The following is a 16265-nucleotide window of genomic DNA, read 5'->3' as shown; positions in this document are numbered from 1 at the left end:
TGCCCTCAGTAGCATACTGTCTGAAATATTCCACAGCTGCAATAATTCTTTAAGTGTTATTTTTTTCCTTGGTATTCTAATTTCACCGAAGTTTACTAAACTCAACAAACTTGATATTACTTACCGGGACATTTATTCTGTCCTCATTTTCTTTCACCGAAAAATTGTTTCCTGCAGTGCCATCTTTCCTCTCCTACCTTTGCTAACGTGATGCGCATAGCGCAGAAGCGATGCTGCATTCACTTACACTCGGATATCTGAGCGTCACCGTGAAAACATAATCGGACATTTGATATTTGATTGAATTTTATTGTTTTGCCTTTGGGGTGGCACCTGGGGTGGCCAGTCTGGTTTGGGGGGTGGCCTGTGCCCCCCCAGGCCACCCCGCTGGACACGCCATTGGTTATATGGCGGGTCATAATCATTCGTTCTGTAATTAACTGTTGCAACATGTCAGAAAATATGTTTATTCCTGATCTTGTCTGGGCAAAGCCTGCCATCTAGTGGGTTGACAGGGTAGCACCATGTTAGAGCGCAAGCAGTGGTTTTCTCCCAGCGCTCGACAGGGAAGGTCCATTTGGCTGTGTCTCTGTAAATTCCTGCATCTGACGCCCTTGAAAAGGCATAATCTGTAAGTGTGGCAAAACGGTTTATTGTTCCCACTTATTAGTACCTTGTTCAGCAAAGTAATGAGCTTCTTGTGTGTTTAGCGAGTTTGTTACATTACTAGCACAAGCTAGCTGTTAGCCCTTTGTTTAGCCTGCTAACATGAAGCATACCAGCATGTGGTGTTAACTGTATCTCTTACCATCTCTGTATCTCTTGATTGTGTAGTGACTGTTTACATAAGTCAACAATATTTAATGTAATCTTTGTGTATTTGTATGGAGAGTGAATACACTGTATTCTGTTTCTGTTATTACAGTTTTACAAAAAAGGAAAATAAGGATCAGTAAAGCTCCGAAGAATGGCACGCGGTCTCCTGAGTGTTTACTGAAGCCATTTTATGTTTAGCTCACTGCATAAGCTGGATAGAGACATTCAGCTGAGGGCAGAAGAGTAAAAAGATTGTCCACGCATCAAGTGCACTGCCAGGATCCTGAGACACTCCAGCGACAGCAATCATGTCCAACCACGGGGACACCTCGCAGCTTTCACAGCTGGAAGTCAGGTCGGAATGCAGATCAGCAGCTTCACGCCGGTCAAACAGCTCAGCAGCTTCACGCCGGTCAAACAGCTCAGCAGCAAGCCTTGCTGCAGCACGAGCACGAGCTGAAGCCGAAGCTGCTCGAGCAAGAGCAGAATATGCCAAACGCCAAATAGACATGGAGGTCGAAAAGGCCCGGATGGAGGCAGCGCTAAATGCTCTGAAGCAGGAGGGAGAAGCCGAAGCAGCACTTGCAGCTGCAAGGGTCCTAGAGGCTGCAGTTCTGGACCAAGCAGAGTCTGTGAAGCCACCAGACATTCCTGCCACAATAGCTGCGGCTGTCAGCCGCACTCAAGAGTATGTAGATACCCACTTCCACAATAACACTAATATGGAAGGTGAGTCAAAACACAGTAGAGAGCAAAAATGTGACTTAGACAACACCCACACTACAGGGCCGGACATATCAGCAGCAGCTGCGCGTGGGTACCCCCCCAGTTCTCCACCTGTTTGGCAGCCCAAACTTCCACCTCCCCATTGGTCCAACTATGTTGGAGCAGCCAAACCACAACGACAAGCAGATGTATCAGACCTCGCTGCCCTCCTCTCGCGTCGTGACCTACTGACAGCAGGACTGACAGTGTTTGATAACAAGCCAGAGACTTATCTAGCATGGAGATCTACGTTTCACAATGCCACTGAAGATTTAAACCTAAAGTGCAGTGAAGAACTCGATCTGCTCACTAAGTGGCTTAGTGGGGAGTCTCTCCAGCATGCTCTGAGAATCAGGGCTGTCCATGTTAACAATCCAGAAACAGGTCTTCAGCGTTTATGGCAAAGGCTAGACAGGATTTATGGCTCATCAGAAGTTATTGAAGCTTCTCTGTTCAAACGCCTAGAGAGCTTTCCCAGAGTTACTCCGAGAGACAATCACCTTCTACAGGAACTTGCAGATCTCCTCCTGGAACTTGAAGCAGCAAAAAACGAAGGATATCTGCCAGGCCTCAGCTTTCTTGACACTCCAAGAGGCATAAACCCAATTGTGGAAAAACTCCCACATACCCTGCAAGAGTCATGGATCAAACAGGGGTCCAAGTATAAGAAAGAACACAGAGTGCACTATCCGCCTTTCTCCTACTTTGTCCAGTTCGTAAATAGCAATGCTGAAATGAAAACTGACCCCAGCTTTATCCTACAAAATTACAGCACTGGGCACATGAGGATAGAAAGGCCACTGGTGAGACAATCACATTTTAGAGCCCCGCTAACAGCAAACAAAACACAGGTTGGCACACCCAGCAACAAATCTAACACTCACTCTCTTGATCCCGACAAACGGTGTCCAGTACACATGAAGCCCCATTCACTTGCAAAATGTAGAGGGTTTAGGATGAAAACACTGGATGAGCGGAAAAGTCTGCTCAAAGGGCTTTCGATCTGTTACAAGTGTCTCTCATCAACAGAACACAGGGCCAAAGACTGTAAAGCTGATATTCGTTGTCTGGAGTGCAAAAGCGATACCCACATCTCCGCCATGCATGCCGGGCCACCCCCTTGGAGAAGTGGGAGCTTTGATTCTACACCAGAGGCACACGGCGGGGAGCCAGACATCCCGAGCTCCACAGTGACTACATCTAACTGCACTGAGGTATGTGGACAGGGACAACAAGGACGGTCTTGTTCTAAAATTTGCATGGTGAAAGTATATCACAGCACAGCCCCTCAAATGAAAACGAAAATGTACGCAATTTTAGACGACCAAAGTAATGTGTCACTGGCTCGTTCTCCCTTTTTTGACATGTTTAATGTACATGGTGAAGCCTTTCCATACACAATGAAAACATGCTCTGGCACAACGAACAAAACAGGCCGTAGAGCTCACGGCTTTGTCATTGAGGGTGTGGACGGAAAAGTGTCCATACCACTACCAACACTGACAGAGTGTAATCAGATTCCTGACAACAGGAGTGAGATACCCACCCCAGAAGCTGCAGCTGCTCATCATCACCTAGCTCACATAGCTGCACAAATACCCCCTCTTGATCCAGAGGCAGATATTCTCCTCCTCTTAGGCCGTGATGTAATTCAGGCTCACAAGGTTCGACGCCAGGCAAATGGGCCCAATGAAGCACCTTATGCCCAAAAGCTTGATCTTGGATGGGTAATTGTTGGGGATGTTTGCCTCTCGGGAGCTCACAGACCCACATTGAACTCCTACAAGACTAACATACTGGATAATGGCCGCCCCAGTTTTCTCTCTCCCTGTGGCAACAGAATCTACACAAAAGTGAAGATCACAGAAGAATGCCCCCTTTTTGAGAGCACACAGGTCAAAGATGAACTGGGCAAACACATCTTTCAACAAACTACTGATGATGACAAAATGGCACTCTCTGCAGAAGATAAGACGTTTCTGAACATTATGCACAAAGAGTTTGCTAAAGATGATGCAAATAACTGGGTCGCCCCCCTGCCCTTTCGTCATCCCCGACGTCGCTTACCCAACAACAGAGAGCAGGCTCTCAACCGCCTCATGTCCCTACGGAAGACATTAAAGAGAAAGACGGAGATGAAAGATCATTATGTGGAGTTTATGAAAAGGATCTTCGACAAAGGTCATGCAGAAAGGGCACCCCCTCTCAAACCCCACCAAGAATGCTGGTATCTCCCACACTTTGGTGTTTACCACCCCCAAAAGCCAGCAAAAATCAGAATAGTCTTCGATTCAAGCGCCCAGTTCGAAAATGTGTCTCTGAATCAAGTACTGTGTAAAGGCCCAGATCTCAATAACAGCCTTGTGGGCGTGCTTCTCAGATTCCGAGGTGACCCACATGCTGTGATGGCTGACGTGGAGCAGATGTTTCACAACTTCACGGTCAGAGAGGACCATCGTGATTATCTGCGTTTCCTGTGGTTCCGCGATCACGACCTCGATGGAGAAGTGGACGAGTTTCACATGACAGTCCATGTTTTTGGGAATTGCCCGTCCCCCTCAGTTGCCATCTATGGACTCAAGAAGACTGCTGTGGAAGGAGAGAAAGAATATGGCAGTGATGTAAGGGAATTTATTGAGCGCCATTTTTATGTAGATGATGGGCTAAAGTCATTTCCCTCTGAGACCCAGGCGATTGACGTCCTTCACAGAACACAAAGGATGCTGGCTCAGTCTAACATCCGCCTTCACAAGATCTCATCCAACAGCCCTGTAGTCGTCAGTGCCTTCCCAAGTGAAGATCTAGCCACAGGCCCGCAGGAACTCCAACGTGGACAACACGCCCCACTCATGCAACGCAGCCTTGGGTTAGGCTGGGACCTGTCGACAGACCAATTGTCATTTCAAGTTGAAATCAATGACAGGCCTTTCACCAAACGTGGTGTATTGTCAGTCATCAACAGTTTGTATGACCCACTCGGCTTCGCTGTGCCAGTCAGCATCGAAGGCCGCTCCATTCTGAGAGAGATCTCTATGGACATTAGCGAATGGGATGCACCGCTGCCGAGGGAGAAACAGGACAAGTGGCAACAATGGAAAGATTCCCTAAAGCACTTACAACAGCTCAAGATCTCCCGCATGTATACATCCATCTCACTATCTGAATCTCAGAGAAAAGAAATGCATGTTTTTTGTGATGCATCCACAAAAGCTGTTGGAGCCGTCGCTTACCTGAAACTCACAGCAGGCAATGGGCTCAGTGAAGTTGGGTTTCTTCTTGGAAAGGCCAGGCTGGCTCCAAAACCAGACATCACAATTCCAAGACTGGAACTTTGTGCTGCTGTGCTGGCTGTAGAAGTGGCGGAAATGGTCCAGCAGGAGCTTCACACTACTATCGATGAGGTGAACTTCTACACCGACTCGAAGGTGGTCCTTGGATATATTTTCAATGAAAAAAGACGCTTTTATGTGTATGTGCATAACCGTGTGGAGCGCATTAGGCGTTCTACCCAGACCCACCAATGGCATTACGTACCCACACAGCTAAACCCAGCTGACCATGCCACACGAGCACTGCCCGCTGAGCATCTGTCTCACTCTACATGGCTTAGCGGACCTGCCTTCCTTACAGATTCAGGCCAACGACAAATACAGAAAGAACCTTTTGACCTTGTTTGCCCTGAAAACGACACTGAGCTGCGCCCAGATATCGTATCCTGTGCCACCTTTCTGTCAAAAAAAGAGCTCGGGACCACAAGGTTCGAGAGATTCTCAAATTGGAGTCGTCTGCTAAAAACTATTGCCAGACTGCTGCACATTGCCGAGTCGTTTAAAGGTGAAACAGAGAGCACATGTCGTGGATGGCACAAGTGCAACAACTATGCTACAGAAGAACAGCTCCAGCAGGCCAAGGTTACTATCATTCGTGCAGTTCAAAAAGAGGTGTATGCGGATGACATCAAGCGCATGGAGCAGAGTGAGTCCATTCGCACACAAAGTCCACTTAGCAAGCTGAGTCCTTACATAGACGCTGATGCAGTCCTTAGGGTCGGTGGCCGGCTCGCAAGAGCTCAACTGTCAACAGATGAGACACACCCCATGCTCATTCCCAGTAAACACCACATAACCCAGCTCATAATCAGACACTTTCACGCACAAGTATGTCATCAGGGCAGACACTTCACCGAAGGTGCAATCAGAGCTGCAGGTTTTTGGATTGTGGGTGGGAAAAGAGCCGTCAGTAGTGTCATCTTCAACTGTGTCATATGCCGCAGATTAAGGGGCAAGCAACAAGAGCAGATCATGTCAGATCTACCAGAAGACAGAATGTGTACAGACCCTCCTTTCACGTGTGTGGGCCTAGATGTTTTTGGTCCGTGGCCTGTTACAGTCAGAAAGACACGAGGAGGTCAAGCAGAGGCCAAGAGATGGGCAGTGATCTTTACGTGTATGAGCACTCGTGCCATACATATCGAAGTGATAGAAGCAATGGACACTTCATCTTTCATTAATGCTCTGCGCCGTTTCGTTGCCATGCGAGGTGCTGTTAAACTACTCAGATCCGACTGCGGCACAAACTTTGTGAGTGCTTGCAGAGAACTCCAAATCGACAAGAAGGGTTGTCATAATGACAAAATCAACAAGTATCTTGGAGACAGAAGCTGAGTGGCAATTTAACCCTCCACATGCATCGCACATGGCTGGATCTTGGGAGCGCATGATTGGCGTCAGTCGGCGGATCCTTGACGTAATGCTGCTGCAGCATGGAAATGCAAAGCTCACACATGAGGTGTTAGTGACATTCATGTCGGAGGTCACTGCAATAGTCAACTCAAGGCCACTTACCACAGTTTCTGCTGACTCAGAGCATCCTGAGATTCTCACTCCTGCCATGCTACTCACACAAAAGGTTGGTGCGCCCCCAGTACCACCAGGTCAGTTCCACGATCAGGACCTGTTTAGAGCGCAATGGAGACGTGTACAGTACCTTCTGGGGACGATGGAGGAGAGAGTACCTCAGCGGACTACAGGGTCGTCGCAAGTGGAGGGCATCAAAGCCCAATCTACAAATTGGAGATGTGGTCCTGCTCAAAGAGGGACAAGAAAACAGGATTGACTGGCCACTAGGGCTAGTCACAAAGACCTTCCCCAGTCAAGATGGCAGAGTAAGGAAGATTGAAGTCAAGATCATCCGCAGTGGCGAATGTAGAGTGTACCTGAGACCCATCAGTGAAGTCGTCTTGTTGGTACCTAAGAGCTAAGTCTGAAAGACTCTTAATATCCTTTGTAATAGTGGGATTCAGCTTTAGTTGGTGTGACGTCCTGCAGACGTCAGGCGGGGAGTATTCTGTCCCTCCTGTTATTTCTAAGGCATGTTTTTTATAAGTTTGTTATATGGCGGGTCATAATCATTCGTTCTGTAATTAACTGTTGCAACATGTCAGAAAATATGTTTATTCCTGATCTTGTCTGGGCAAAGCCTGCCATCTAGTGGGTTGACAGGGTAGCACCATGTTAGAGCGCAAGCAGTGGTTTTCTCCCAGCGCTCGACAGGGAAGGTCCATTTGGCTGTGTCTCTGTAAATTCCTGCATCTGACGCCCTTGAAAAGGCATAATCTGTAAGTGTGGCAAAACGGTTTATTGTTCCCACTTATTAGTACCTTGTTCAGCAAAGTAATGAGCTTCTTGTGTGTTTAGCGAGTTTGTTACATTACTAGCACAAGCTAGCTGTTAGCCCTTTGTTTAGCCTGCTAACATGAAGCATACCAGCATGTGGTGTTAGCTGTATCTCTTACCATCTCTGTATCTCTTGATTGTGTAGTGACTGTTTACATAAGTCAACAATATTTAATGTAATCTTTGTGTATTTGTATGGAGAGTGAATACACTGTATTCTGTTTCTGTTATTACAGTTTTACAAAAAAGGAAAATAAGGATCAGTAAAGCTCCGAAGAATGGCACGCGGTCTCCTGAGTGTTTACTGAAGCCATTTTATGTTTAGCTCACTGCATAAGCTGGATAGAGACATTCAGCTGAGGGCAGAAGATAAAACAAATACTGTACATAAGAGAAAACTTAGCCAAGAATGAATTTTAATTGTATTTTAGGCACTGTGTATTACCAGCCAGTTTTTCTTGCATTTCTTTAGTTAAATATATGAAAAATGCCAAAGATAAAATTGTGCTTGTGCACCAACAAGGTGTTATTAGCTGAAGACTTTGCAGCATGGTGTGGAAAACTGGGCAAGTGGTGATCCTAAAAAACCACTCTTAAAGTCATGTCCTTAAGAAATAAGAAAATAGAGAACATATGGCCCGAGACCTTTGCACAGCACTGATTCGTGATTTTTGGCTGCCCTGTACTATAACTATACGGTGGCCACAAGATTTAACAGTGAGGTAATGAAACCGGGTTGAAACAGTGACTATGTTTTCATTTCGCTGAGTGCTAGAAATAAAGGACAGTGCCTGACACAATTTTTCCGACTTTCTATAGCCACACTAGCCACTGAAGGAGACTGCACTTACCCACTGCACCGCATTAATCTAAATGTTAACGTCAGCATTCCTAAATGCTCACAAAGGCAATTTAACATGCTGATTGCAAGCATAAATAATGTTTACTATATTCACTGAAGGTCATTTTTTATATGCATACATACATACAAAAAAGCAGCCAAGAACAGTTTTGGTTTCTATTCATGCACTATCCATAGTATGGGAAACGCTGACCTGGCGATGGCAACAGATAAAATTAAATTTATTCCTCAGTGTTTGTCCATCCAAAAAGCAGCCATCAAGCGTGGCACCAAAATCTATATGTGTACCAAATTCATTTTATTTTATTATATTCAATTTTTTTTGCAATCCATCAAACAGTTGAACTGTTCAAGCGTGAAGCAAGGCAGTGACAAAAAGACATCTTTGAAACTGTCAGGAATTAAGATTTAGGCCAGAGAGCAAGTCTTACAAGCCACAACCTTGAGTCCTTTCCCCAGAACAGCGGCATCTCAGGAGACCCTGGAACAGCCTCCACAACCAACCTTTCGTTCACTGACACTGACCACAATGCCAGCTGGCAATCTCAGTGTGCCGCAGTGCCAAGGACACTGACACACACACACATGGTGAGCATATAATGATAAACAGGGAAAACTGTTGCAAGCAAACTGTTAATCTCTTTAGGAAGACTGAAGTGATACTGCTTGTGGTTTTTTGGAAAGCAACATACTTCAAAACACAACCACAAAAACATACTTTAGCCACATATTTCCATATAGTTCAGTTGGGGGCTGAAATTCCAGGCATTGATGCCATGCTTTACCAACTGGGCCTCTATTCATTGCTGGGGGTATGAAGTAGTGAATGAACTGCTGGTTATGTAGTCTTTTTTTCTTTTTTACAGTACAGTGGGTCAAAGGGTACAGCATGTCAACAACACTGCTAGCAGTGTTGGTACAAATCCCTGATAGGATGAATGGGCAGGGCTTGATAATGACACCGGGTTAGTAAGTTCATCATTCTCTGCGGGGCTCAAAGGGCACTGTATAGATGGAGCACCAGAAATGAATGCTGCAAAGCAGGATCCTGCAGATTCTGGACATTAAAGTGATATAGTAACGTGAAAATGCGTTACATAGTGGAGATGAGGAGCAACAGCGTGCACGAGGAAGGTTATGCATGTGCGAATGTCTTTGTTTGGTTGTGCATGGTGCAGTGGGGCAAAAAAACAAAACAAAAACAGGCTGCTGTACCCGTTTGCATGGAGAGGGAGCCACGTGGTTGCATGGTTATTAACCTGCTGTCAAATATCTCCCAAAACCCGCTTCCCTTATTTACTGTCATGGCCTTTTACATGTACCCAAAACATGCTGACATGAGCATGCATAGTAACTTAAAAACTGCTAGGAATTCCTTGCTATTAAAGCTGTCAAATCACACGAAAGGTACCACAAACTTTGCCAAAAACAAGGTAGGACGCTACACCCTGTGAATTCTACGAGAACTTGGAGCTGAACCGACCGACATACCTGAGCTGTTCCCCGGTGACAAGCACCTCGGCCAGACGCTCCAGCTCGGCAGCCTTCTTCTGCATGGTGTTCCCGATGCCGTCCATCTCTCTACTGAAACAAGAAGCAAAGGGCAGGGGGGGTTGTGTTTCTATGCATCCAAATGTGCATCACTGCTTTTTAGGTGACAAACGCATAAAGAATCACCGGATTGGACAAAGGCGTGGAGAAGATCCGTGCGCTGATGACAAACAATGCACTGACACCTCGGTTTCTGCTTACCCTTCAAGCACCATGGAGAGCGGTGAGGGTAGGCTCGCAGGTATTCCTTGGATGAAAGCGAAGAAAGGAATTATTCCATCCCGGGAAACACGAGCAACAATGCCGGGAGTGAGACGCAAAAACAATCCAGGCAGCGCCTCAGTGCGCCTGCAGCTTCATCAGCAGTTCTCCACTTTCAGTTCCCTGGATTGGAAAAAAAAACCCAAACAAGAAAATCTACTCTTACAGATCAGTGCATGCATGCATGCCCCCTCCTCCTCGTAGTCTCCTTGAACCCCTGCGTTTAATCTTTGAATTCAGCGCTAGTGACAGCAGCTCTCTCTCTCTCTCTCTCTCTCTCTCTCTCTCTTTCTCTCTTTCTCTCCCTCCGTGCGGTGCTCTGTTTGTTTGTCCCCCCGTGCGACCAACCACACGAGCTGACTGCACGTTTTCTGCACGGAGCAGCCGGAGCCCATCCACAAAGCCCATTGGGAGGACTCTGCTGACGTCACTGGGGGAGTTCACCGAAGGGGCGGGATTGCAGAGATGTATGTGTGTGTGAGCGTGTGCAGGTGTGCGTGCGCTCGCTTCTGGAAAGAATGAGGTAGGATAGGTGGGACATGAGGGGGTAATTTTAGCTACAAATTCGGGTTGTACACCTTTCTTCTTTGCACGTGTTCGTGTATTTTCTAGAGGAAAAAAAGGCATTCTGTCATTTACAACTGTAAAAGCAACTGTAACACCTGTGATTTACACAAACTAAATTAGTAACAATTTGGAGCTTAATAATAAGATTTGTTTGTATTTATTCCACAAAATGGGACGTCTCCACCTCCTTTACCTGTTAAATGTATATGCTATAGTGTACAAAAGAGGGGGGAAAGACACAGAAGGAGATTATGTAACATCCTATAAAGCAATTCAGTGCAGACAAAGAATGCCAACTGCAATTTCTATTCAAATAAAGTGTGTCAGTGTAGCCTACTTGTAGCTAAAAAGGCCTCAGGACAAACTCTCACAGGCAACAGGAATCCAATCATAAGCTACCAAAACATCCTCCTATGACATGTGAGGGTGTAGCTCAACCTACGCAGCAGCAGCACACAAATTCCTGTGGACATGCACACTGCCTTACATGTGTTGCTCAATGTATAAAATAACAACATATGTCGAAACTTGTCGAGGAACTGGAAGATTAGTTCCAACTCAAAAACAAAGTATTCTGTGTTACTGTACATTTATGTACAGCCACTCCTTCATTTCTCTATATTTTGTTTGGAAAATTGGAAACAGGTCCACTGATTTTCTGGATAGAGTATATAAACAAAAAACAAACAAACAAACCAAAAAACAGATTTAGTACCTGTCTAAGAAGTTACGCCGATATTTTCTTTGGATGTTGGCTGCGTCCTGTTCTGTGTCACAAGCATCCCACACCGCTTCAGTGTGGAGGCCAATCTATAACTGATAGTCTTCCTCTGTGCATCTTTCTCTTTTACTGCATTGGCTCTGTGTTTGGGGTCATTGTCATGCTGAAAAATGAAGCTGTAGCTAATTGGACATTTTAAAAGATGTTGTTGTGTGGTGGACCAAAATCTGATGGCCCTGCTTTCATAATTCCATCAATTCTGACAAGATCTCCACCACCACAAATGTAGCCCCAAAGCATGACAGAAGCCTCCACTGTGTTATACAGATGGCTGTAAACACTCACTGCTGTACAGCTCTCCTGGCTCCTCAGTAAACACCAATAATACAAACCAAAAATGTAAAATTTGGATTAATCACTCTGTCAGACCTGTTGCCACTGATTTTCAGTCCAGTCCTTGTGCAATTTGGCATACCTCGGCTATTTCTCCCTGTTCCTTCAGTCCAGCCTTCTGGGATTTCCTTACCTGGATGATTGAGCATGCACCAAGACAAAAGAGAAACGTGGCGAAATTGAACAATAGACAAGAACTTCTGGGTTATGGTGTAATATGGCATAACCCACAATGAACGGATCACTTCTATGGTCTATAATAAACTGAAATTACATTAAATATGCAGTGTACTAGAGTCAGGGTAGAGCATCTTTCTTCCTGCCCTCCACTCAGTCAGAGTCTTGGTGGCTGTGGCCTGGCAGCACCAACTGCTGCCAACACTGTTTACATGTGATGGTATTATTCTTCCTTGCGTACCACTTCATTTTTGCCACTGTTCTTCTCCCCCTGCCCTTTTCTCTTATGATAATGCTGGGCGGTGTAAAGCACATCCATGAACCCATCACAGGTTGGTGAGGTACAAGAGAATGGGAGGAGGCAGGAAAGGGCAGGCAGCTGGGTAGGTTTCTTTCAGAGGTAACAAGGAAATGGAACCACTTGGGAGCTTAATCTGTTTCAGTTGGGCCATCCCTGCAGAACAAAGGCAGAACAACCACACAACTGAAATACTTTTGTAATAGCCTCCTTCTCTCTTGATAAGGTAAATAATCTATCAAGTTCTCGACTGCTTTCATTTAATTGTTTAAGATAAGAGATAAGATAAGATAAGATAGAACTTTATTAATCCCTCGGGTGGGTTCCTCTGGGAAATTCGATTTCCAAAAAAGCACAGCACCGACAGAAGTTACAGAGTTACAGAATATTATATATATATATATATACACACACACACACACACATACACACACATATATAAATACAGAGACAAATATAAATAAAATATACAAAGGGGATAAATAGAATAAATAGGAATAAAAATAAAAATACAAGTGAATTGCACATTTCAAGTATTGAGGTCTATTGCACTGTTGACTATTTACATAAGTATTGCACAAGGTATTGCACAGTGAGGTGAAGAGGCACTACAGCTTAGTTGTTCCCCCCTCCTTTGTCCTCCTGTTTCCCCTCCCTCTCCCCTCCAGAGAGGAGTTAAACAGTTTGATGGCGTGTGGGACAAATTACTTAACTATTTCTGTGTGGGTGTATGCGGCAGGTCGGGGTTCTTATCACCAACAAAAGCTGTAAACTTAAAATACAGGGTTAAGTAAAAAATGTAGGCCCCCATATTCTTCTTCATATTTTCCAAAGCCATCCAGTGGGCCGATTGAGACCCCCAGGCCTTATGTTTGTCACCACTAATAATAATTTTGCACCCAATGCTTTATATGAGCTAGTAGCCCCCCACTCAGCCAGAGTCATGGCAGCTGTGGCTTGGCAGTACCAAATGCCAAATTACTGCTGGTGTGTGGTAGAGTCCCCCTCTGCTGACACTGTTTACACATGATTTTATTAGTCTTCCTTACATAACTGTCACTATATTTCTCCTTCTGTCTTTTCCTCTTATAATAGTGCTGGGTGGTGTAAGGCACATCCACCAGCCAAGCAGCTGCAGGTGGGTGAGGAACCATAGGAACCCTTCATACTCAAGGCAGGGATTTTTTTTCGTAGGGTCTTCCAGATTTCTGGCATCCTTGCAGAGTGGATCAGAGGGACAACAAAAGTGTTGCAGCTCCTCTCTCCATCCTATGCCTCAGTCAACTGCTTGAGCATGACTTCCTCACCGTCCTCATCTCTGCTTTGGTGATGTAGCTTGTCACATCTGCTTCTGTAGGGCACATGTGACTTGTTTCCTTGCTTCTGTGGGCTTAGCTGCCCTGAGTCATTGCAGGTCGCTGTCATGCCACAAAAAGATGTAGCTGGTGACTTGGGCCATGAAACCAGAGTAGAGAGCGTGGGAATCAGTTGGGCATCCAGTAGCAAATCTCCTAGTAACATTTGTTACCCAAGCAGCTGTATACCGGGGCTCACCTGCCAGCTTCCTCACAATCTTCTTGGCGAAGTCCATTTTGATAGCCTGTCCAAACAGGGATGTGATGGAGGCCTTCACTTTATCCAGCCTGCTGAGGACATCTTGGGCATATACCTGCATCAGTCAATGATATTTAGGTCCTGCAGGCAGTGAGAAACTGAATTTGCTTCTCAAGCCAGCTTTTAGCATGCTCTTCCTCCAGTTGCTTTTTTTTGGCTGCTTCTGTTTCCCAACCTACGCTGATGCATGAAGAACACAACCTGGATGTCACATCCCAGCTTGTACAGTATGTCAGAAGACATGGGAAGTGGAATTGCGATGGCCAACATCTAGCTGGGAAATGATGGTGTGGCTCCAGCTGATCATCTTTTGTTTGCAGCTCCTACAGGCAAGATATTCTGAAGCCAAGTAATAAGAGTTGCCGATATCAACTATGAGCTTGATCTACTAATGTAGTCCAGCAGATATAAGATCTGACTTGCAACAGTCTGGATGTGGACAGTACAGCCTCACACGCCACAGCGTCCTATCCATCCAAAGGAACAGGGGCTGGCCAAAGTACTGCTCCAGTGCAGGCAGAGCACTTGAAGTCAGTGAATTGCACATTCTGTCTACCTTTGTGTGGTCCACCTCTGATTGATTAAAGCGCAACCACTTGTACAAGGTTTTGGAAATCCACCTCTGGTCAATATCTGGTATGGATCCAGCCAGCAGGAAGGAAAATTCTCTATTAAACCGATAACAGAGAATAAAAGTACAATAATCTTTTAACTTATATTTTGTGTGTGTGAGAGAGGAACTACATACCTAGCATAATCCAGTACATTTTCAGCCAGTCTGAAGCTTATGGCCCCTGAAGATTCCAAACTGCAGAAGATGGTGTTCATTATCAGGGTCCCCACCTTGACAGAACAGCCATCCTTGCTGACTCTTTTACCTTCTCAGGTGAGAGAGCTCAGGCCCATGGGCTTTTCTCGGCTTTGACTGTCATGGCCTCTTCTGTGTCAAAGAGACTGGCACAGCCGTCCCCTCTCCTTCTTCTAAATCTAGGATCCATTCTGTTTCAAAAAAGGACAAAAAAACTCGGTCAGTCTCTGATGGGCAATTAATTGTGCTACTCTTACTTTATTTGCTCATGTCCCAATGTGCAAACTAGTATGTTAAACAAACCGTGTAGTATTTAACATTATCAGGGTTGCATATGATAGCTTGCTACATAATAGCTTGTCGCACAATGCTGTATATTAGCTAATAGAATATGAATTAGAATTTGCTCACAACTCTCCTAACTTTAATTTACTTTATTAAAAATAGCTGGGTTAAGTATATATAAACTTTGATTAGCCTTCAGGATGATTATTATTATTATGTTATAAACTTCGACTTACTGTCTTCATGGCAGTCAGAATTTCACTGAAGTTAAGGGGTGGATCCTGGAGACAGTCTTGACAACAGTGATTCCAAAAAGTTGATTCTGTTCATCTGGATGTGGCGTTTTCAGTGGGAGAAACGTTTTGTCACTCATTCAAGTGACTTCTTCTGTCACGATCCTGGGTCTTATGACCCAGTGTTTTGAGTTTTAGTTCATTTTGATGTTTATAGTTTATGTTTAAGCCCTTCAGGTTTTCAAGTTCATTTGTTATCATGCCTAAGTGTTTCTAGTTATTATTTCCCCCTCGTGTTTCCAACTATGGTAAATCTCCCCTGCTCTTCATGTGTTTCATGTCTGTGTCTTACATTGTCAAGTTCGGGTTGTCATGTCTAGTTTTAGTGTTTCCTGTTTTATTCTGACAGTGTCATGTGTTCTTTGTTCATTGTATTTAGCTTTCCTCTCCTGGTCCTGTCATTAGGTTTATGTCAGTCAGCTGTTCCCCCATGTGTCTCCACTTCCCCTGATCACCTCATGTATGTATTTAAGCCCTTTTGTAACCCAGTGTTAAAAACGGGATTAAAAGTATAAATATTCATACTCTCACGATGGGAATAAATATTGATAAAAACTAAATTAATTATAATAAATACTGATAAAAAGCATGTAAACATAAGTTTAATATGTACATATGTATATGTGGTATATAGATGGTGTGGGGGCAGGACTTAGTCCTTTAGAGTGTGTTTGTCAGATCCACTGAGCGACCAATCATTGGCCGGTCTGACCCTCCCCCCAGTCTGTGCGCTGCTGAGACACCTGTGCGTGCCTTCGTGTGCCAGTAAGATACGCCAGAGACACAGACGGTGAAAGATCAGTTTACCCGTGCGGCGAAGAAGCTAGCTGGATAGTGAAAGTCCTTTTTTCGGCGAGAATAATAAGAGTGATACTGTATTCCAGAGGCCGTGAGCCAACGTGAGCACTGTGAAGCCCCGTGTAGCATTTGTTGCTTTGCATGGTCAGGTTTTTTCCTTTGCTTATTTGGATTGGATTGGTTTTGAGGACCTGAGAAGAATCGAGGATCCCTTTTCCAGTACTGGATGGCGAGCCCAGCCCAAAGAGCCGGATGAACTGGTAGATTGTAACCCGACTGGTTACAAACACACTGAGTGACTACTGAACATTGAAAGACTGAAATTGACTTTTAAAAAAAAGACACAAAAGACAATATATCCTTAGGTCGACCATTTGTGGG

General features: G+C 44.9%; 2 protein-coding genes across 2 annotated transcripts in view; one reads left to right on the top strand and one right to left on the bottom strand.

Moving 5' to 3' along the window:
• deptor (DEP domain containing MTOR-interacting protein) overlaps positions 1–10316 on the bottom strand; it is a 42970-nt gene extending 32654 nt beyond the window's left edge. The window contains exons 1-2 of the mRNA XM_085473124.1: positions 9871–10316; positions 9610–9702 (exon numbers count right to left, since the gene is read on the bottom strand). Of these exons, the coding sequence (XP_085329250.1) occupies positions 9610–9702; positions 9871–9884 (107 nt within the window). The 5' untranslated portion in view covers positions 9885–10316. The remainder of the gene's footprint in view (positions 1–9609; positions 9703–9870) is intronic.
• Positions 417–6245, top strand: LOC146698122 (uncharacterized). Its single transcript, XM_085472760.1, has 2 exons — positions 417–631; positions 926–6245. The coding sequence occupies exon 2, from the start codon at positions 1125–1127 to the stop codon at positions 6243–6245; it is 5121 nt and encodes a 1706-aa protein (XP_085328886.1). The 5' UTR covers positions 417–631; positions 926–1124.
• Positions 10317–16265: the final 5949 nt, after the last annotated feature.

This window comes from Copadichromis virginalis, linkage group LG11, assembly GCF_057382275.1.
Source record: "Copadichromis virginalis isolate Kocher_CV1m ecotype Utaka linkage group LG11, C_Virginalis_male_GT1.1, whole genome shotgun sequence".
In the NCBI taxonomy this organism is placed as follows: domain Eukaryota; kingdom Metazoa; phylum Chordata; class Actinopteri; order Cichliformes; family Cichlidae; genus Copadichromis; species Copadichromis virginalis.
The sequence above is the reverse complement of the archived record's forward strand: the minus strand, read 5'-3'. Positions and strand labels throughout refer to the sequence as shown.